The sequence below is a fragment of the Scylla paramamosain genome, chromosome 23, assembly GCF_035594125.1.
Source record: "Scylla paramamosain isolate STU-SP2022 chromosome 23, ASM3559412v1, whole genome shotgun sequence".
Lineage (NCBI taxonomy): Eukaryota > Metazoa > Arthropoda > Malacostraca > Decapoda > Portunidae > Scylla > Scylla paramamosain.
Window position 1 is genome coordinate 2,237,432 of NC_087173.1, and position 23,810 is coordinate 2,261,241.

The window sequence follows — 23,810 nt, forward strand, 5'->3', positions numbered from 1 at the left end:
CACCTCTACAAATCATCCGTTTTCTTTCTACTCAATATAAACACGTGACCGGCGATGGGAGGCGAGGCGGGCGAGCAAAAAGAGAGAGGAAGAGGGAGAGATAGGGGATAGGGAGTGACAGAACGACTCTCTCTCTCTCTCTCTCTCTCTCTCTCTCTCTCTCTCTCTCTCTCTCTCTCTCTGTCTGTCTAGAAGGAGCAATGAAGAGACACAGCTGCCAAGTACAATAAAAGAGTTTTCATAAGTACTGTCTGACGCCGGTAATTTTAATTTTTGCTACTTTTATACTTTTTATTTATTTATTTTTTTTCTATCTAATGTTGCCAGTCTACCTGCGAGCGAGCCAGACACTAATTAATTCATTCCTGCGATACCTGTCTTGGCTGCTTCACTTTTGGCACCGTGACTCCTGCCGCCGCTGCTGCTGCTGCTGCCTTGTTGCGTCACCAAGTTCTCGCTCGTTTGTTTATGTGCTCTCTCTCTCTCTCTCTCTCTCTCTCTCTCTCTCTCTCTCTGTATTTTTCTCTTCATTCTCATCCCCTCTCCCCTATAACTCAGCGGTGTCTTTCCTCCTCCTCCTTCCGCCTCATCCTGGTCTATTTATTCCTCCCTCTCTTATCTGTGTCCTTCCCTCTCTTATTCCCTAATCTCCCCTCTCCCTCCACCACCTTCCTGACAAATAACTCTGCCGGGAACACGTATACTCCCCAATATGCTGGCGAGTCATGCAAAACTAACTCTCAAATCCATCACTCTCCTGACGCTCACTGCCTGCTGGGTGGAGCGCCGCGCCCCTCGATCCTCACTCCATTTCTGCGAGCCTCCCATCACTCCCCCCGCCCCGCCCCGGCCTGCCCCGTGAGAGGCGTTCATTAGCACCGCTCCAACAGGATGCATGTGCCCTTCTTTCCTTGGACGCGCGGATTTCCGCAGAAGCGTCGCGTTAATCTTTACGGAGAAATTACGCATTATCTTGGATGCTCTCCATCATGCATGACAAACAGCCGCGTGTGGCTTATGGACGAGACAGCCAGTGGGTAATAAAGGGTGATGTAATGTTGACGCGCTCACTAAATTGTGGGAGGTTTCTTCCTTCCCAGGGAACGTGAATATATTAGTGGAATGGGACTTGCGGTATGCCGAGGTTTTGCATGCAACACCTGAATGGCTGACTCACACCTGGCGGTTCGAACCCCCCAGGTGAGTTCCTCGTGACCTCATCCATCAGGGACTCCGGACCCTGCCGATGCCTGCCGTCCGCCGCCCCTCGTCATCTGTCCATGTCCCTGGGATGGCAACGGGCGGGCAGCAGCACATTTTTGACGTGACTAAACGCGAGTTGTTTTATGTTCCAGATCGCCCCGGGCACCCGCGGGTGTCCGTGTCCGTGCCTTACTGGAGTGGAGATGACACTGAGGGTGCGAGGCTGCCGAAGCGGACAGCCATGCCCCAGTGAACCCGCCCAGCTGCCCTCGCCTGCCCTCCGCCCCTCGGCCAACACGTCGATCGCCTCCCACGCCTGCCATCCTCAGTCAGACTCCTACCTGGCGGTGGCGGCGACCTCCTACACCCGCCTGCGGCGCACCTCCTCTCACGGGCGCGCAGGGAATGCCTCCCTCGGCCCCGTCCTGCCCAGCTCCCACCTGCTGGATCACCTTGCTTGCCAGGCAGGAGGTTCCGCGCGCGTCACCATCGCCGCCACGCCGCCAGCGGGAGACTCCGACACTCTGGCCGTACCCCGCGCCGAGGTGGGGAGGTCAAGGTCGCTGCGGGAGGGCGGGGGTCTGCCGGGCCCCGGGCACTCCTCCTCATGGGCGCGGAAGGGCAAGCAGTGGTCTCTGCCGCCCAAGAGGCCTGGCCGCTTCTCCAGCCGCCGCAACCGATGCAACACAGGTTCCACTCTAGCGCCCCCCGCCTTCAACCGACCCGCGCGGCCATCCTCCAGTCACCCGGACTTTAGGGAGTTTCGTTTCTGATCCCCGCATCCCCTGTCCCCGGTTCTCCCATCCAGGACTCATGTGTCTTACTCGCTCATGGTTGTGAACCCTTCCACCGCCCCTCAGGCGGACACCCGCCTCCCGTGGGAGGCCTCGTGCTCAAGTGAGTGTTGCATCGCCGACACGCCGCGCCGCCGCCCAGGGAGAACCTGTCGAGCCCCTCGTGCGGCGTGAGGCGCGGCTCGGCCCTCTGTTGGCCCCGCTGGCCCACCGGCGGCCAGGACGAACATGGTGCTATTCTTTAATATATATATATATATATATATATATATATATATATATATATATATATATATATATATATATATATATATATATATATATATATATATATATATATATATATATATATATATATATATATATATATATATATATATAGGCATGTACAGTAGTTATGTAGTTTGTTATGCACTGTTGTTTACTGGTTGAGTGATTACAAGTTTGCAGTAGACAAAACCAGGCAAGGGAGGGGGCGCCATCCCCTCTCCTCGCTCCACACCTCGTGCTGAAACACACCAAGTGGACTGCTGGCCAGGTGGGTCACCACCCTCACCTCACCATCACCCCTCACCCCCACCACACCACACCACGCCACACCACACCACACCCCCATACACCCACGCCTGGCCAGTCCACAACGACCCTTCACCCCTCACCCCTCACCACTCATCCCCATCACCCAGTGGTACCCCACCCACCCCTCTCGCTGTCACCCTCCCCACCACACTATGACACACCATCATCTTCACCACACCACCACAGCCTCACTCGCCTCAACCACACATTCCAGCATATGCTAGTCCTCATGTTCTGTACACGTCTGCCCAAGCTCTCTCACTGCACACACACACACACACACACACACACACACACACACACACACACACACACACACACACACACACACACACACACACACACACACACACACACACTGTACAGTACATTCTCATTTCCCCTCACACACTACACATTTGAGAAAAAAAATAATAATAATAAATAAAATAAAAACACAAACCCTACAAACAAATTCATAACACAGTAGTAAGACTAAACCCTCTGCTGATACCTAAGCTTGGACACTGTCAGGGTATGACATATAAGTGCTCATTTTTAGGAATACGACGACCTTTTGTAAAGTTAAGATATAAGGTTATCATGCATACGTACTCTCAGTGTAGGATGTATAAACAATAGCTATTTAAGATTTCACAAATTCAGCCTTCACACACACACTATGGGAAAGCCTTGTGAAGAGAACACTTTACGTTACGTTTCAAGATGACCTCACTGGGGTGGCGTGAGGTGGGTGAGGGTAGCGGCAGGGGTGTGGCATGGAGGGGAAATCAAGTAGTTGTTCAGGGCAGTGTTAGGAACCTTCTCTGTTTGCATAGTTTATAAGTTATGTCAGATACAGTATTTTACCTAATTTGTTTTTAAGACTTGTTTAATGTATGTGAGACGCTTGAGTGATGTGAGAATTGCATTACGAGGCGTGTATGTGATGTTAGTTATAGCACTGTTCATTCTTTCATCATATTCTGATAAGTAACCCAACAGTAATATATTTTCAGTGTGCAAAAAGATATTTTCTCATAAACTGAACAAATATGGCATACAAAAAGCTACCTAAATGTATCAATTAGTAATATATAGCTGTCAAATTCTGACTAGGATTCTTAAACCAAGAAAATACCTAATACTACAAACAGGAAAAATGCTTAAAAAATTAGTATATACCTATTAGAACAGACAAATATTGCTTTAACTTAGTTCCTGTGGCCTCAGTAACTCTATCTATCATGAGAAGATGCATGGCTATTGCTCAAGTGTGTGTGTGTGTGTGTGTGTGTGTGTGTGTGTGTGTGTGTGTGTGTGTGTGTGTGTGTGTGTGTGTGTGTGTGTGTGTGTGTGTGTGTGTGTGTGTGTGTGTGTGTGTGTGTGTGTGTAAGTTTCCTACCATTCGCTGAGCCTCAAGTTTAAGTTCAGTACATATCATTTGTCACATTCAGCAGTGGCAGAAACACCAGTACTTGTGCTGCTCCACTTCATACAGCAGCACAGTCCTGGTCCCTGCCATGCTTACTTGACATATCACTCCCTGTTTACTTGGTCCATGCATTATTTCTGAGACAGAGGAATCCATTACTCCCTCACCACTAAGCATTAAATGACACACAAGAGTTGAGGCAGAATCCATTACTCGCTCACCACTAAGCATTAAATGACACGCAAGAGTTGAGGCAGGGAAATCCATTACTCTCTCACCACTAAGCACTAAATGACACACAAGAGGAACTGAGGCGGAAGAGTCTTATCTGTATGTGTAACTATGGAAAGAGAGGAGAGAGGAGACAATGAAATGGTACTAGGCATGACTTCTAGGGTTAGAAATGCTACCTATATCTGACACCTATTCCCGTGAGCTGTATTCTCAAATGTTCTGGTGTCTTATCACTACTACTTTTAACATGGTAGTTATTGGGAGCTTTTGAGGATGTTTTCATGCACCTAATAATTTTTCAACAAGGCTTCTGCATCATCAGTGGAAAGAAATACCTATAAGAACCTGACAAACCATTTCTGTAGCCTATGAAAATAGTTCTTATGAGATCCAGAAATGTTTATGAATACAAGCTGAAGAACCATCCTTTAACATGCATGTATTTCTAAAGCATCACAGTTAGAAATACCTATGTGATAAATGGCAAGAGGTTCAAGTATGCAAATTCTCCTAGTTTATGTTTGAATGCAAGTGTGAGGTGCCATTCCTTTATAAAAATATTAGTGTGTGCATGTGTCTATGTGTGCATGTGTGAGTACCTTCTTCAGTGGTGATTGTCAGCAAGGTAATCTCAAGGTAGGCCCTGTGGAGTGGTGTTCTGGTGTGCTGTGACAGCATTCCACTGGTTTATGTATGGAAAACTGGATTGTGTAAGGTGGCTCCTGCTAAATCTCATCTGCCACAGCCTCTCCTTTGCTCTGAGTGTGTAGGATGACAACAGTAATAATAATAATGATAATAATAACAATAAAAATAATAATAGTAATGCAATAACAAGTGGGTAAATCATCAGTGCATGGCTCAGTGAAGTCAAATGCCATAACACAAAGCTAACAGTGACAGTAATGCCTTTTCTTCACAAGGTCAACATTTCCCCTGGCACACATCAGCACCTCACAGCCAACAGCACTCACTAATAATCAACATTCATTCTTAGTCTACAGAATTCATGGATTATGTTGGATTTCACATAACAGATGATCATTTATTAGTTAATCAAAATATCAGGTATGACAAGCAACACCTAATCAACTTGATCAATCCAAAACAGGATGTACTACGCTTAAATTAAACCAGAAAACAGCTTAAATATATTTCTCTTGCTCTCTCTCAACAGGTTTTATATATTCCTCTACTCATCCCACTCTAAGATGTGAGAGGGAGGATATGCTTTCATAATGTTATAGCTATGGTAGTTTTGCATCTCCTGTTCACATAATCATTCTTGTACATAGGAACACACGCCCACATCCACACCCTAATCCGTCCTATGAGTGGTCGTAGTTTGCCCTCTCTTCTTTCTTTCACATATACATACACACACACACACACACACCAACAAACACTTTCCAAATTCCTCTTCAAATTGTACCATATCTTTCCCTTCTAGCTTAATCATAGTCCTTCACACATACTTACACTGCATATTCTTAGATTTTCCTTCATGATATATTATGCTACTTCCATCCTCACATTAGTCCTTCACACACAAATAAACACCCACGCAAAGACACACACAATATATTTTCAGATTTCCCTTTCATATTATACTGTACTACTTGCATTACTTTGATCTGAGCCACAATTTTTCTTCACCCACATACACACACACACACACACACAGCCATGATAAACACGGCGAAGCCTTGTATATAACCTCACATTGACTCAGACTCGTGCGACGTGAATAGCACAAGGCCGCCAAGTGACAGTTCTGCTACAGCCCTTCCTTCATCTGGCACGCAGAATTGCTGCCGAGGCATCGTAACAATAAAGACCATATTCTGAAACACTTCTGCACTGCACCTCCACTACTTTCTAAAGGCTCTACTGTATTTGAAGTGACAAGGGTTTTTAAGGATGTTTTTACAGTTCAGGTGACAGATTTACAGTTTCTATGTTATCAACAGGGGAAACTCACTTGAGAACCCGGCTAATCATCTTTGTGGCCTTTAAAAATAGTCATGGTGAGAGCAAAGCATTTCTGAATACGGGCTTGAGTTGTGCAAGCCACTCATAAAGTCTCCGAGGATTTTATGTACCAGACCAGACTTCAGGTGTTGTGGTGTGCTGAGTGAGAGCCTCCGTCAAGGAGTGACTGGCTAGTTTGTCAACTCTCGTGCTCTTTACCGTACATTTAGCCTCTCAATTTGTTGGAAAAGTTGCCAGTTACATGTAGTATTAAAGATGCCTATGTGTTACAGATCTTCTCGTTCTGGTCATTATTATTATCATTATTATTGTGACGTCTAATACTAGATGATGATTTTTTTGTAGCCTGGTGAATGGGTGACCGAAGTTAGTTGTGTTTGGTGTGTGAGATGCCACGGAAAAGAATAAATAACCTAGTGGACTTTTATCTTGACCTAGATCAAGTGTACCATAAGCTAAGATATTCAGTAAGGTGTTGTTACTCCTCCCAGCTTTGGTCTTGAGAGGTGCATATGACAAGTACTGAGTAGGTGTTAGTCTGTTAGCTGAAGACTATTTTACATGCAGTTTTTCCTCAGAATAAAGTTATTTCTCATAATTTTGGACAGTTAATTATATGATTACACCTCATACTTAGAAACATAGGCGTCTTGATTTACCAGTGTTCAGTGTACAAACTTTCAAGCTTCATTTGTCCTTTGTTCTGATTCAAAATCCATATATCAAAAACATTCTAAAATTTCAAATACAAAAAATAATATCAAATGCACTAAATTAAAGAAAGGAAAATGTATGGTTAATCCCACCAATTCATTAACTTTTTTAAGAGACCTAACACATTCATAAACTGAGACTGATCTGTAGTAGACTTCCTACACTTGTAAACCCACCTGCTGAGTCTACCATAGCTGGGGAGTGACTCCTGGCACACCACAGCCTCTGAGGACTCACTGCTGCTGCTGCCGAAACACCACCACTCCCTGCACACTCACCACCCAGGCAGTGAGGTGGTGCTCTCCTGTCCATCTTTTTTGCCCATCAACTCAGCCCACTGCTTAACTTTATCACTGAAATGGTCAGAAACTGCATGACAGATTCTGCTTTAAAGTAATTTTGGAAAGGTACATGGCTGACCACTGATATAATACTCTAACTCTCCTATATATCTGCCCTTACAAGGCATTTGAAAGTTACTGATTACCATACCAAGTGACACTGGATCATACATCACAACCTCTGCTGTCAATGTAGAATCATGGTAGAAGAAAAACAGCAAGATAAATGTTTCTTTTAATGTATATAAAAGCAATAAATAGTGCTTATGGCACCCAGACACATTGACATGGAGACAGACACACTAAAGGTTACTGGAATGTGAGGAAAGCAAAGTAAATCTTCACACGCACCATGAAGTATTGTCCAACATTTACTTAAAAATCCACAAAAAACTTTCTTTACTATCATCTTTAAGATTATCCTTTCTTTTCACTATTGAGCAGAAGCAAAATGCAGCAATTTTTCGTGTGCCAGCAGAACACAGAATATAACAATAATAAAACCCATCTGTATATCACACCACAAGTTGAGGGTGACATGTGGGAGTGGTGCCAGCCCAGCCAGGCCAGGGACAAGCAGCTACACATCCTCACACCCTCACTCACACAACTGTTGCCCTCACACCATAACCTACACAACCACAAGGCCATCTAATAATTTCTCTAGCATATTTCTTGGTTACATTTTTATTTTTGGCAACTCCTGAAAATGCTTCAGCTTTCAACATTTCTGTCTTCACCAACCAACTTACATCTAAATAAGAAATAATAATACTTGGAAATGAACAGCTAAAAATGACTTGGCTTGGAATGATTCTTGAGGCATCAAAGAGAAGCATCCTGAAATGCAAGCAGCTTCATTACACCATGGGCTGATAACTCCCCTTTGTAACATATTATGTGCTGGGGACTCCTGACACACCCTGCACCTCTTCCTGCTACCACTGTGCTCATCACCAGGGCAGTGACAAAACTAACACCAAACTGTAGCACTAAAATGAAAGGTACAGGCCTTGACATGAGAAGATTAGTCACTTAGTCAAAACCAAACAGAATTGTGAGGTCAAATGGGGCCATAGTACAAAAATTAAGCCACATACATGATTATCTAATGCAGAGTTGGCCTGAAAGTCTCAATATTGATCCTTTGTATTATGGAAGAGTGGATTGTTTAGTGTACTCATTGACAGGATAGGAACTGCACAGCTAGAATCAGGGTTCAGCTAAGGAGAACTCTGTCCTCTCATTGGTGAGGAAACAAACACCAAAGCAAAAAAATAATGGAGGAATGTATATATACTACCCTATAATACAAGCAAAGACTGTAAAAAAAATATCCTTACTTAGATCACATGTCTTATCAGCACTGAGAAGTTACCTAATCTTCACCGAGTCTATCACTAAGGAGTATAACACAGTGGTGGACGAATCTCATCTGGTTGCCCAATATAACTCTGCACCTGACAGCCTGGCATACCACCACCCGTCTCCCTGGCAGGTGACGGAACTGTGCTGGAGGTGTGCCTGTCAACACTCAAGGTAATTACAGTACAGCATCTTCCTTACTAAATGAGGCGAGATGTTTGACGCAGAAAGAAAGGAGTGTTTAGAACCTTACGTACCAGTACCAACCTTAGTTACCAAAAAAGATTTATCATTACAGTACAGCATCTTTCTTGCTAAATGAGGTGAGATGTTTGATGTAGAGAAAAAAAAGGAGTGTTTATGTACGAACCTTAGTTACCAACCAGAAAGATTTAGGTAGAAATTTTCTGCCATTAAAACTACAGTGGACTAGATTACTAAGATGAACTAGCTACATGCTGTCATGATGTTCAAGGTTTGTTAGTGGTGATAGAAAAGCTACTTGAAACCCACACTAATATGTACGTACCGCCTTAAAAACACTACCACGAAAGTAAGGCTGGAGCACCACTACACACTTCATAATTAGGTACCTTCAAAATGAGAACAAAAGACACATACACTATACTTGCTACACAAGGCAAGTGACTAATCTGATTGTAGTGTATCATGAACAACAACGAACAACAATGGAAAGGCCTCAGTGCCCACCGCAGCAGTTGATCAGCCCCCTGGAGGAGCAAGAGGGCCTAGACGGGCTGAGTAGATGCCTGGGCACTAGCAGCCGGCCTTCTGGATCTGTATCAAAAGCAACTACAGATTCCACTAACAGCTTTGTGCAGGGCTCTCTAAGGCATTGCTGGCTCATGCTAAGGTCCTAGGCTGGCTCTCACAGTTAATATCACAATGCTCTGAAGAGGTGCTTTGGTCCATACAGAAAAACGCAGTGGAAAATACTAATCAAATGCAGCCAGATGGTTCACAAAGGATTGTTGTATTGTCCTGGGAGACTAACAGGGCTATCAAGGTCAGTGGGACATGTCATGGGCTGATAATGATGCAAAAACCAGAGTGGCCATGGTACACTCTAGTCGACTCTTAAATCTAAATGACGCTCACAGCTATGAGGCAAAAGTGCAGGCTGGACTTCACGCATACTGAATCTCAATAGAAGTTTCAGTGAAAGCAGATTCTTATGTAGTAAATGAAGCAATAGTGATGCTACATAAAGCTATCACCCAAGTTGAGGAAGTTTGCCCAAAGTTAACATATTGATTTTTAATTACTACACTCTGCATACACACACACACACACACACACACACACACACACACACACACACACACACACACACACACACACACACTTCACAGGGTTCAAGCATACAACAATATAAATGTAAAGATTGGCACTCATCACCCCAGCAGATGTGATTCACACAGTCTGCTGATTGCACTGCTTGTCCTGCAGATAGAGAGAGAAATTTCGTGCAATGTTCTGGGGTTGTTGGACAGAGAATCCATCATCCCAGCTCCATAAGTACAAATAACAATAAACTGGAACTAATATACTATGAAAAACGAACACTTTTTCCTTGAATGTGAGATGTATTCCAAGCCACTTATGTTCAGCAAAGAGAGCACGAAACTAAGAGCCTGAAGCTACCTTGTGCTGCACCATGAATAGAAATAAATATTGGAAAAAAAACCCTCAGTTTCACACCAGTCATGGAAAATAATAGCTACGTAACTACTCTCTGATGCACATGTAAAAATTCAACGACTGCAAACAGAAGCCAAATAGCTGCAGGGTTCCTGTTACCACACCTATCGCCCATCACCACAGGGGGTGTGGGTTGAGCCAGGTGACGGGTGGGGACTCCGAGCCACCTCATCTGGACAGGTTGGAGGTGGAGGTGGCTGAGGTGGAGGAGATGGGAGGGGAGTCTGAGGTGGTGTCCTCATCTGGGGGAGCCAGCTGGTACAGAGGAGCACCACACATCACCACCACCGCTGCGTCCTCTCGCTCCATCCCTCGCAGCTCTGTCACCAGCTTGCCTGAGGTGGTAAGTGCAGGAAAGAGCTTACTATTTTGACAGGAATTAGTTAGCTGATAAAAGACCTGTCAGAGGCTTATGATAATCAGGTGATTATGTATTTTTTCTGAAACTGGTTTATATTTTCTTATTATAAGTACAGTAAGTATTGGTGTCTGATAAAAACTCAATGTGACAGGATGACTATGAGGTCATTATTCTTACAGGAATTACAGTTACCTGAGAAAAACCTGTAAATAGCTAATGATGGACTCAGGTGATTACATATTTCTCTGGTTTATATTATATTTCCTTATTATATGAGTATGTACAATCATTACTGCAGTTTGGTAAAAGCCTCTATGTAACTTATGGTGAACACAAAGCATTTCACATTCTCCTAGTATTAGTTTAAATTTTCCTCTTATAATGAATCAATTGTTGAACCTTATGAAAGACTGGAAGTTTTGCCAGATAAGACTATAATGTTAAAAATGTTGCTAATCTGATGACCCACCCAGTGTTGCTGCAGAGGTCTGGCCCCAGGAGTGCAGGAGTGTGGCAGTGGGGGAGTGTTGGGAGGCACCACCACTTGTGTCCAGGGAAGGGAGGAGCTGCTGCAGACCAAGCTTTACTGCCAACACACACCTGTAATGCATCATTCTCATCTCAGTTAACTATGCATGTGCTAACAGCTCACTAATATGTTATCTTGCCATCTTCCTGCAAGTAAGTAATATATGTGTAAGTGTAGAAGGCTTAGAACCACATTCCCAAACACTTCAGCATTTTATCTCAACAAGGAGCCTCTACTGGAAGTTATTAGGGTTTACAAGATTTTCATGATTCTAACAAGTTTAACAAGAATGTTGAATTATCAATGAAGAAAAATGCCCATAAGAATCTCACTAATCAACTCAGTGGCCCTCACAAAAAGACCTAATGAGAGAACATAGCATTTACAAATAAAATCTTAATTACACTGAATTTTTACAACAAATAGATTCCATGACATACCAGTCAGAACCCCTTGGATGTGGGGGATCCATGAGTGCTGCCAAGCGCTGGACAGTGACGGTGCAAAGGCTGGAGATGTGGACGTCACCCCCCACCACCAGGCTGGACACCACCTGTGAGGCATACAGTAAGGGATGCAACACAACACTCCATGGGGTCAGGATGATGTCAGAATAAACTTGGATCCACTAATGGGGAGAGTCCAGGTCACCCAAGGAATTATATTGTTTCTTTTTGTTTTCATCTTGTTTGTAGGTAGGCATATAACAAGCCTTATTTTTCCATCTGTAATCTTTCTTGTAATAACATGAATTCATATCTTGAGACATTGAGGAGATAATTGTAAAAGTTACACATATTTGAAGAGACAAGCAACTCAGGATCAAACTCACAACAGGACACTCAAGGGATGTGACTATTAACCAATCAATGATAACCACCAAGGATTTAGTACAGTTTGGTTAACATGACTAAGGAGAAATAGTCTTGAGAACCCAGCAAATCATCTCTGTGGCCTTAGAAAATAGCCATGGTGAGACAGCAAAGTGTTTCTAAATACAGACCTAACTACTTTACTTGTTTCTCTCCTGTGTGAACCTAGGAACCAATAGGCAGAGAGCAAAACTTACATCCTGAGAGCCAAAACAGACTAAGCTGGTGAACGTCTCCTCCTTCGCTGTAAGTGGGTTGGCAAGGGTGGCCTGCACACCACCACTAAGCAAGGCTGTGTAGATGTCAGCAGGAGGCCAGGCATACACTGTGGCAGCGTGTGTTGCCAGCTGCTCTGAGCTCAACACGTGTTTCTCCAGCACCAGCCCAGGACACATCTCAACCAACACCTGTGGTACAGAAGTACTTGTATGATGGTAAGAACATAAGAACATTAACTCATAACTCCTACCTTTTTGTTGAAACTTACTTAAAAAATTTTAACTAATCCCTCTTTATAGATTTTGTACATATAAAGAGCAAAGATAAATACACAGCATAACCAAACAGTAAGAAGTGGTTGTTGCTTAAACTCATCAGTTTCAATGCTATCCGAATCATCATGAAGCCTTCAAAGTCACATATGTGCTTTAAAAGAAGATTACACAAATTCATGGATGGAGGCTGATAGGTGGAAACAGGTAGGTGTGTTTCATACAGGGACTGCCACGTGTAGGCCTGATGGCTTCTTGCAACTTCCCTTATGAAGTGTAATCAAACAATGTACAAAGAAGACATATTCTATCTCAACAGACCAATGTGGATTCTCTTCAACAGCAAGCTGAGGACAATTCAGTTACAAGGAGGCTCAAACAGCTATAGAATATGAAATACAGATATAAAATTGAGCCTCATTAAAGCACTAGTAATTCACATTCACACAAAAACAATTCTCAAAGCCCAGAGATATTCACGTGCATGAAGATCCCAACACACCTGATCAATCATGGCCAGGAGGTCCTCCATGAAGAAGAAAGCAACAGGACCTGACTCAGGAGGCCCGCGCACCTTCAGCTCTATGGCCTCCCCGCCCTCCTCCACCGTGAGCAGAGCCTCCAAGGGACCAGAGCAGAACTTGGAGCCTCCACACCACTGGTAGAGATCCGTGTCTCTCTCTGGGTACTCCTGCCATGACCTCCGCAGCTGAACCTTCAAGACACAGTGATGTGTTAAATGGGATGGCCAAGGATGTACAGATCAGGTGGGATGGTCAGGTTAGAAATGGTAAGGTCAGTGTCAAGGTCAAATATGTAGCCATAATAGCACATGGATTAAGTAGGTCATATTCTACTAATGTAAATAAAAATGCTATGTAAACTTTATAATCTCTAAGGTAATCACCAATGAAGTGTTATCTTATACAGGATAAGAGTAAGATGTGATGTAGGGTGTGATATATCCTACTAATGGAAATTAAAATGCTAATTAAACTGTATAATTTCTAAGGTAATGACCAATTCAGTGTTATCTTATACAGGATGCGCTAAGATGAGGAGGAAAGAGTGGGGTGTGACGTACCTGGAGGCGGATATATATAGGAGGCAGGATGTACTGTGTGGGTGCTGGGGAGCGGAGGCGCACACCCCCATACACACCATCAGTGTAGCGTGGGTCCACCTTCTCCCACAGGCCGTCCAGCGTCTCCACTTGGTTGAAGCACGGAAATTCATACTCTATTTCACCATCATTATCACACTGTTGGATGAGAAAGTGGATGATAGTTTGTGTTGAACTATTCCTACTTTATTACTACCATTATCACACTAAAGAGTACAGACTGAAATGAGACGAAAATTGTGCATGCCATCCTGTTTAATTTTATGAGTGTAGTGATCTGCCTTACAAATGATACCATCCAGTAAATGGACAGCATATGTAGGTAGTGGCCATTTTAAACACTTCTTTTCTTGTTTTTATGTCTGCTTTCCCTAGTCTATTAAGGCTAGGACAGTGCCTTCTCCTAAACACTCTAGGAAGGATATAAATCTCCCTCACCTGAGTACAGAGGTGCAAGGCCTCCAGCACCTGCAGCAAGTCTAAAGCATCACACTCTGGGAAGCTCATCTGGAAGTCATCCACAGTGTAGCAGCCTGCCGGGAAACAGTAATTATTAAAGGAGAAAAGATCATTCATCCTCAGACTGCCATGATTTCTCTTCAAGCTTAATATAATGGTCTGGTGCAAGTTTAAGTACAATTCTGAAGGACAACACCAAGAGTATAAGGAGTTCCAGTGTATTTAAAAACTCTTAGTGCTTAGTTTTACTTTTGCTCAGTAAAAATTATTCATGTATCATAATGTTATTATTGATGAAATGGCTAATACTGAAACTCAAACTCTCATGGCAAAGCACCAAGCCTTATCCTCCAATTTTGAAAAATCCTTTTGACATTTCTTTTGGGACTGGCACATCTGTGGGCCTTTCTTTTTTCACTCCTCTTGCTGCCCTTGACCAGTGCCCCTCTTACATAAAGATAAATAAATAAAATAAAATAAAAAGCAAGTGTTCTGCGCCTCCTCCATACCTGTGACTCTGGCGTGGGCTGCATACTGTGTGGAGAGCAGGTGACCAATCTGTTGGTGAGTGAGCCAAGCTGGGTCCAGCACCACCAAATCTTGCGCCTCTGCCTTCAGGTACACCACCTCCCCCATCAGCTGCAGCTGCTGTACCACCTGCACCAGACACACACACACTTCAGGAAATGCTCTGTACTTCAATCACACACCTACATACCTAAGTATGATGTGCTTAATGGATTTTGTCTGGAGTATGTATTGTTGAGAAAACTCTACATGGTATAAGCCTGTGTGATCAAAACACAACACTGTGTGTGTGTCAATTATTCTTTACCTGAAGATTAACACTTTCCTATGCTGTTAAAACAGTTCACTACTTTTTTATGCATTTCTTATGCCAGGTTAGAGTTTTCCAAATAGCACATAATTCCCAATAGTACAAAATTCAACCAAGATCTTATATATGTTCCCAACACAGCTGTCATAAGGTTTTATAGAGCAGCAGCCAACTTCATCATAAGACTGGCTGGATAGATATCAGGAGTTAAACCACAGCAACCCTAGATAACAGTTTTATTCCATGGTTATATGAGAAACAACCTGTGCTCAAGCAATAATTAAAGGAGGAGGAATGATAACTAGTGAAACCTTGAATGGAGGCAACAGGTCCCTAGTCTCTCTCACCTCCCGAAGATGCTCCTCCCCAGCCAGTGGGTTGACTCGCTGATGGGTCACATCAACAAACTGAGGCCAAGACACAACTGGAAACTCCCCCAGCGAAGCCCTCCATTCTGCCAGGGTTGTCACCACCGCTCCTAGGAACCCTGTGACTCGAGGCACCCCCTGTGGGACCAAGACCACCAGTGATCAAGGATTAGGCAGGCACATACCTTTGAGCCCTCCATGTGACCCTGTGCTGTGAAGGTCGTAGGGAATAACCAGGAGTTTTTAATTTAGGAAGTGCTCAAGTGGGTGCAGCAAGAGGGGCTGTGCAATAATGACTGAGCCAGAAATGTGCTTGGTGATAAAAGGACCATAAGATTTAGAATGATGACTAAATAATATTAATCAAAGAAAATATTAATTTCCATTCCATTTTTAAACAATCATTGCAAACATATTTATCAGAATAGGTACTGAAACTCTGTTCAACATCATGACAGTATACTCGTATTACAAGCAAAACAAGGGATGGGATCATTAAAGGAATTTTGATAAATGGATAATTCAAAATGAAGTTATGTACACAACAATAAAAAGCACCAGATATACAAAGAAACTTTCCATTAACATCAAACCTTCAGCTTCCATTACACATGAATAGAGGATATACTTAAGAGACAGTCAATCATAACTAACAAGAGGAGAACAGTAATAAGAAACTGACTAACCATTTAAGACTAAGTGGTCAGCCATAATGAATAACATCTAGATGCATACAACATATAGTGGGCCTAAAATAAACACAAAAAAACAAGAAAAATATCATATTAAAGTGAATCAAACAAAACACAATCTCCATAGACCAAATCCTCAAATTACCAAATGGAATCAGTAGCAAAAAAAAAGAGTGTGACAAATTTTCAAAACTCCTTGCCACATTGTAACACGCAGGTAACACACACAAGCCACATGGTCCACACGAGAGGGGAAGATGTGATTAGAGTCACCTATCTGTGGCGGTGGAGAGTGTGCCTGGTGGAGCTGGGAAGCAAGGACCATGCACAGGACTACCCACAAGCAACACTCAGAGACAGGAGCCTTGCTAGCTATGCCTGGACACTACACATTTTTTTTCAAGGGACGTGTGAAAGCCGTGTGGGTGTGCATGCATCTCTCACACACAGTAAAAGCCACTGAGAATGGTGTAGCCATGTGAAATGACAGCGACTAGAGATATGTGAAGGTTTATAGCAGCCGTGGGACGTATCACTTCTGGCGTGTGGAGAAGATAAGGTTCTGATCCTCCGTGCAAATATTATAAAGTGACTGATGTTCTTTAGACTTTTCCAAATGCCATGGGATCAACAGGTTCCTGCATCCAGCTGTGCCGCTTGAACACACAATGGTAGATGAACTCTGGGTAATATTCAGACTGAGGATCTTCAGAACAGAGGGTGTCTTTCATATCCACAGAGAAGGTTCACCACTACCCTAACAAGCCACACTGAACATTCAAGTGTGTGTGTGTGTGTGTGTGTGTGTGTGTGTGTGTGTGTGTGTGTGTGTGTGTGTGTGTGTGTGTGTGTGTGTGTGTGTGTGTGTGTGTGTGTGTGTGTGTGTGTGTGTGTGTGTGTGTGTATGAAAATAAGCATGTAAGTGTATATGTGTTGTCACTGTGAATGAATGAATGCAAGTGTGTGTTCCACTGTGTGTGTGTGTGTGTGTGTGTGTGTGTGTGTGTGTGTGTGTGTGTGTGTGTGTGTGTGTGTGTGTGTGTGTGTGTGTGTGTGTGTGTGTGTGTGTGTGTCTGCAGCTATCAAGGACAAGTGTCGTGAAGCACACTACTGGATATTGGTTACAGATATTTGTAGTACATTGCATTGTGAGGGGAGAGAAGGAGGGGGGCAGTCACCTCACATGAGTCAGGCTGCAGGATTGTATAGCCATCCCCGCTTACTGCCGCACCCACAGCATACGCCACACTGGCCCCGCTCCAGCCCTGCGGCACACACACACATGCGGACAATACTTCAGTGTCCCACCACATGTGCGAGAAAACAGATGTCTCACCGCACCCCATGGTAACATTCACAGGTGCTTCAACAAAGGCCAGTACAAGATGTGCTTCCAGAAGACTTTATTTCCAGCATGATTCTCTCTCCCGGAAAGCAATATGAAGGAATCTCAGTTTGTCTACAGCCTGACACAGTGTTGTTGGTTAATGTTGAGTGTGTGGGGTGGGCAGGCCACAGCGACTTACCAAATAACCCCCCTCAAGCAGTCAGAGTGTGAGTGACTTGGTAGTACATTAGTGAGGAGAAAAATGTTAATAGCACTGGTCTAAATATAGGTTAGTAAAGCATTCCTAAAAACATATTGACTCAATATACAAATGTAATTACTCTGAACTTACTAAAAGAGAATAAATAACTCACAATATGCAAAATATTCTTTAACTTTGTAGAATATAATAGCAAACTGATAACATGCTACAAATGAGATAAGACCAATATAGGTACTACTGTTGACATGCCAGATCTGCAGGTGGCTCCTTACAACCACCACTTCACAAGGATCAACACAAAAAATGGCAAGAGACACTGCAAGAAAACTGGTAACTCAAGTGTAAAATTATCCCATGACAGGAAGCAAAGTTCCTAGTAAAGACTTACACCCTGAGTGTTATCCTGGCCTGGGCTCCTCAGGTAACACTGTCATGCAGAGTGTGGTGTAGGACAATAATGCAACAACCAGAGCAGAATCACTGTTCTTAGTAAAAGTGAACCATGAAACAGTTATATTGGGTACAGCAAGATCATGCACTTCAGGATTTTACCATTTTGGGGGGATTAAATAATAAGGAAACCGATATCATTCATGCCAGTGTGAAGCATGAACAAATGAGAAATGGGAAAGGGAGGGATTTAGGAGGGAACACCATTAAGTTTGTGGGTCATGAGGTACTGCATGACTGCCTTACTGAAACAAAAACTTATTCGGTCATCACCTAGCAGTGCTACCAACACCCTAACACTGAAGCCATCTGAGGCCCTTACAGCACAAACCTGCTGGCACACCAACACTGAGAACAGGGCACTGGAAGCCTTCTGATGGCCTTCCCTCATCACCGGCATGACTCCCACACTATCCTGCCCCTCACACTCTCATGGGAGGTTCTTCACATGCCGCAAGTGTTACCTGGAATTACCTAAATGGCCCTCAAGTTACCTGGATCCACTTGACTCATTTATCTACTTAAAAACAACCCTGAATGACCTGGTAAGATAAGTACACTTAACTGAAGGCTGTTTAAGTGACCCAAGCTGACCTGGCACACGTGACTTAGACTAACCTGGGTGACCTTGGCCTTGCAGTCAGCCAGGTACTGCTTGAGGGCCCGGGTGGCAGCTGATCCAGGAGCTGTGGCGTCCATCACAAACACTGTGTCATGCACCTCAAACACGTCCCCAAACAGGTCCAGCAGCTTCTCCTGAAGAAGAGTCAAGAGCTGGCTGAGTAAAAAGAAGGTGAAAGATTTGTATGTGTATCAGTATTCCTTGTGTTCCTCACAGGGATTCACACACACATTACTCTTCCTGATATTTCTTAGTGTGCTTGAAAATTAAGCTACTAAGTGCATCTATCTTCCTATGGTAAGGAACTGGTGGCTGATACCTGTTTCCATCTTCATGCTTGTTTTCATTTGTAACATTTCTTGTTGTTCACTATACGAGTGGAACTTTTTCTATAATTAGACAATAATTAACTGACTGACATTTAGTTACCTTCTACAACAGACAAATAAAATGGTATTTCAGAGGATTAAAAATGTGTATTCATATAATAAAACTTGAACAGGAAACTGAAATGTACACTATCATTTGTTCTCTGGTTACACAGCTCATGCAGAACACCTAACATCTAAATTTCCTCACCTGCAGCAGATGAACCTGTGGAGCTACAAACTCCCCCTGAAGGTTGCGGTGGCACTGGGCCGTGTCAGCATGTGTGCCGACCAGAGCCACCTTAGCCGGCTTGCTGGGCTTCCCTCGCATGTCTGTAAGGCAAAGTTGTCAGATCATGGTTGCCTTGAAGAATATCCAGCACAAAGCAATGATAACAGCCTATCAAAACAAATACAAACTACCTACTTCTAAAAAGTACAAAGAAAGCCAATTCTGATTACACACAAGCAACTATCAAAACAAATACAATCTACCTCCTTCTAAACAGTACAAAGAAAGCCAATTCTGATCACACACAACCAAATCTAAACTTCTCTTATTAAGTTATCATCATCCTCAGCCTCTATGATAACAGTGCAGAACAAAGGTCTCCATCAACCTTCTTTACTCATCTATAACAGGTGTCTATGAGGAGAGAAGACTGATTCATTCTCTCTCTGTCTTTCAAACATAACCACTGTAGTTCAAGTTAACCAAGGCATCTACTAACTGAGTGGTTCCATGGGAGGGATGCGGGCCTGCAGGAAGGACAGCCAGAAGGAGCACTGCTGGAGCTGCACATCGAAGGGCTGGTTGAGGGAGAACACCACCAGATGGACACAGGAGGTGTTGCCAATGAAGTGATCATACACAGGGAAGTATGCTTCATGACCTGAGAACTCCCACAAGGACAGCTCCCCAACCCCAGAAATGGTGACCTGATGGGAGGAAGAGAATCTCAGTAGTATACTCCCTCTACCTATCTGGAAACTTTATGGCAACTTGGAGGCAGGACAGCACCACTCACCTGCTGGACGTCAATGCCTTTAGTGTAGTTCTCACATGGCTCAAATGTGAGGGAGTTCTGGCGGGAGCTGAGAGGTGACTCCATTTCAAAATGTCCCTTCATGGTGGAGGAACCTGCAAGGAGTGTAAGTGATCTTCTATCTCACTCCTCTTAATCATCTAAGCTCTTTACTCCTCTTACTATCATCAAAAAGGTTTAATGACTGTTGTATAATTCTATCCTCTAAGATTAAGGATCACTTCTTATGTAAACACTCCTTGTTCCACAAAATTCATTCCTCAATAACACATTTGTTTCACACACTCCTTTACACTCCTGAACTCCCAATGCCATTCACCACAGACACTCAAACTAACATAAAAATCATATAAAAGACCAGTATTTCTCTCTCCTCATCCTCAGCCAATTTCTGAACCCAAACACTTACTCTTCCCAACAGAGCCGATTGATGTGGTGGAAGTGCTGCTCTTGCTCCTGCGGAAGAAGGAGGAGAAGTAGCCGGTCTTGAGGGTGTCCACAAGGGCTGTCTTGCCAGAGCCTGAGTGACCCAGGAACTTTACTTTAATGCGTGGAATGGAGGCAGGACTCGGGATTAACTGCTGGATGTACTCTTCTCTCTGCTGCTCCTGTGTTGATGATGGAGAAGGTATGGGGGTCTTACTATCACAGGAGACTAACCTGAAGCAAATACGTCAGCCCTTACGTGGCTAAATTACTTAATCCAAAGAAAGAGATATAGGATAGTAAAGGCAAAGGCTCCTTCTAGTAAGTCATATCACAATGGGTTAAAATAATTAGTTCAGCAATACTTAAGTGGCATATATTACCAATAGATTGGCCATTACAGGGTCCCACAAGGCAGCAGTAGACCACCTATCAGAAACAAGGAAACAAAACAGGGACAACCACAGTAGTCCAGGTAATGAGGATTCTGGCTCAAAAAGATATAGCATGCAGTGTCTTACCCCTCTGAGTCTGTTGAGAAGGTCTGCAATGTCATCGTATCCCTGGGCCATTGCCGACACCTCAGCCAGGATGCCCTCACGGCTCTTCTGCTCCACAGTGCATCCCGCCAGACACAGACACCTGCAGGAAGAACACAAGGCATCACACACTAGCTCTGCAAATATGTGGTAGTGCATGATCATGAAGAGTGAACAATATGTGTACTACTGAGAAAACTCTAACCCAGAATGAGAAATGCATGAAAAAAAAAGAAAAACTGGTGAACTATTTTGACAGCATAGAAAAATGTTGGTCTTCAGGCAAAAAAAAAACTGACACACAGTTTTTCATTTTCATCACTCAGGCTTGTACCGAGTAAGAGTTTTCTCAACAGTATATATTCCAGGCATGTAGGGTGAGACACACACACACACACACACACACACACACACACAACTCACCTGACCAGTTCCGTGTGGCCATGCTTGGCTGCCAGATGCAAGGGGTACAGGCCAGTCTTGTTGGGCACGTCAACGCAGCACCCAAAAGCACACAGGGTCTGTGCCAGGGAAAGCAGTCCCTCCCTGGCCACAATATGGATCGGTGCCTCACCCAACTGTGTGGGAGAAATGATAGGATATTCACCATATGAAAAATGGCACGTATATGTTGAATCACTTGCATTTACTGTATGTATGTCTTTGGATTCTGAAGGAGACTGCATGAAGCTATCCAAATACCAAGCTATGTCTATTTGAAGTGGAAGTAAATTACATGGCCTTCTCTCATTTAGTCCCTATGAATGTGAGCTTGAATCTTTGCTCATCTATCTCTCTACCTCAATTACACTTCAGAAAAAATAAACTGCAAAGTCAATCTCACTTTCAGCAAGCAGGCACACAACACACAAGCAGCAGGCACTGACAAGCAAGGCGAAAAGGAACAGCAAAGCAACTCACGTCATCAGTAATATCAGTGTTGGCACCGGCATGGAGGAGAATGCGTGCCGTCTGGATGTGGTGGCGGGCCAGGGCATGGTGGATGGGGGTGGCACCGTGGGCATCCTGGGCATCCACACAGGCGCCAGAACCAACTAGGCCCCGTACACACTCCACATGGCCCCGCCCACTGGCCACGTGCAGTGGTGTCTGGCTCTCCTGTGGAGCGTGGCAAGCTTGGTTGGCATGGCGTGGTGCTATGTGGCACTATCATATCTATGCTGCATCCTACTTTCCTCAGTCAGTGGATATTCAAAATACTGAAGCTCAAATTATAAGTAAATAAACTCTATGCTTCATCCTACTTTCCTCAGCTGCTAGATCTTCAATTACACGTCTAAATTGCAAGTATTATTTCAAAATCTACACTTACATAAATCTTGAGTGATAGGTGCTCATGTAGCCTCAAATGTCTTATCTTTTACTCAGACAACTCAGATTTTCAAAGCATTGAAGTATATACATCCAAAATATGTGTCTTGAAAATCTAAGACTATTGCTGTGAGTCATATAATGTTAAGACTATATGCTTACAGGACTACATGTAAAGGCAGCTGTGATGTAAGAAAATACAGCTAAAGACTTAAGCTTCCTCCTGAAAAAATGCATGATAAAGAGGCAATTATGTACATTTTTGGCAAGATTATAATAAAAAAATAATTACAAGCAAGACAGGTGGATTACTATCAAGTAACTGTAATAAACAAAATACCAATGATTAGGTAGCAAAAGAGAGGAAAAGTATATGTAATAGGTAGAAATTGATTTTGGCACTGCAATAAGTTAGAGGTAAAAAGAAACTACTAAAGATGGACTAGTTGGGAAAAACTGTATGGTAACAATGAAACTACACACTGAAATATATAGAATTCATTAGGATAAAGAAACATTGAGGAAAATTAAGCATAACATATTCTGAAGATAAGGCAGAAGGTGCATCTCTTAGGCAGACACAGGCAGAGGCTGCAATTTGAGTAAACAAGATTATTAGGAAGGGAGAAAAAAAAAAAAAAGTGAAAAGAAGCAAGTATGGGTCTTTCAGATAAAAAAAAAAGCATAAAACAGCACCTCTTTTTAACACAAATAGACGCACAAGAGTAGGATGTATAGGTAAAAAGCTGAAAAAAATAAAAATAGAATAAATAAACAAGTAATAATAAGCAGAAGACAACATACCCTTGAGATTAGAGAAAAAATTCAATCACCTAACTTAACACAAAGAGAAACATAGGATGGAAAAAATGCACTGAAAATTAAACAACATACTCTTTGAAAAAAAAATATAAAAGCAAATCAATTAATCAATTAGTAAACACCTCAAAAGTTAACATAAATGGGAACAGAAAAAGCTGAAAAAATGGAGCAAGAGACAACACACTTCAAGAAAAAGGAGAGAAATAGAAGAAAAAGCATAAATTAAAACAAAAATTACAAGAAACAGTAGGAAAAAGAGGCAAAGTACAAGAGTTAATACAAAGTGAAGCAGAACGGGGGACAAAGTGAAGGCACAGGAGAGGAACCCACCTTGTCAGTCAGCTCAGTGTTGGCCGAGGCAGAACACAAGTGGTGGACGATGCGGGGGAAGCCGTGCCAGACTGCAATGTGCAGCGCTGTCTCTCCATGCTACACCACACAACACACACAAGTAACGGGACGAGCAGAACGCCAGCGCCACGAGCATACACGGGACAGTGCCGGAGCGGAAGAGCGGATGAATGAAATGAGGTTTTAGCACCACGTTTCATCCATCCGTCCATG

The 23,810-nt window shown here is 43.3% G+C and overlaps 2 protein-coding genes across 13 annotated transcripts in view; one reads left to right on the forward strand and one right to left on the reverse strand.

Moving 5' to 3' along the window:
* LOC135112004 (G protein-activated inward rectifier potassium channel 3-like) overlaps nt 1-6,811 on the forward strand; it is an 81,299-nt gene extending 74,488 nt beyond the window's left edge. For all 8 annotated transcript variants that reach the window (XM_064025800.1, XM_064025796.1, XM_064025798.1 and 5 more), the window contains one exon: nt 1,356-6,811. The gene's annotated coding sequence lies outside the window, so the exon portion shown is untranslated. The remainder of the gene's footprint in view (nt 1-1,355) is intronic.
* Nucleotides 6,812-7,493: 682 nt separating this feature from the next.
* Nucleotides 7,494-23,810, reverse strand: part of LOC135111998 (death-associated protein kinase 1-like) — a 44,016-nt gene continuing 27,699 nt past the window's right edge. For 2 of the 5 annotated variants that reach the window (XM_064025776.1, XM_064025780.1), the window contains 19 exons: nt 23,577-23,675; nt 22,014-22,211; nt 21,516-21,670; nt 21,075-21,195; nt 20,537-20,735; nt 20,110-20,222; nt 19,813-20,020; nt 19,293-19,414; nt 18,710-18,847; nt 17,270-17,356; nt 15,379-15,537; nt 14,703-14,850; nt 14,173-14,267; nt 13,696-13,872; nt 13,114-13,326; nt 12,318-12,527; nt 11,689-11,801; nt 11,189-11,319; nt 7,494-10,693 (listed from right to left, as the gene is read on the reverse strand). In XM_064025776.1, the coding sequence (XP_063881846.1) occupies nt 10,527-10,693; nt 11,189-11,319; nt 11,689-11,801; nt 12,318-12,527; nt 13,114-13,326; nt 13,696-13,872; nt 14,173-14,267; nt 14,703-14,850; nt 15,379-15,537; nt 17,270-17,356; nt 18,710-18,847; nt 19,293-19,414; nt 19,813-20,020; nt 20,110-20,222; nt 20,537-20,735; nt 21,075-21,195; nt 21,516-21,670; nt 22,014-22,211; nt 23,577-23,675 (2,853 nt within the window). In that variant the 3' untranslated portion in view covers nt 7,494-10,526. The remainder of the gene's footprint in view (nt 10,694-11,188; nt 11,320-11,688; nt 11,802-12,317; nt 12,528-13,113; nt 13,327-13,695; nt 13,873-14,172; nt 14,268-14,702; nt 14,851-15,378; nt 15,538-17,269; nt 17,357-18,709; nt 18,848-19,292; nt 19,415-19,812; nt 20,021-20,109; nt 20,223-20,536; nt 20,736-21,074; nt 21,196-21,515; nt 21,671-22,013; nt 22,212-23,576; nt 23,676-23,810) is intronic. The other 3 variants (XM_064025778.1, XM_064025779.1, XM_064025777.1) reach the window with 3 other exon arrangements.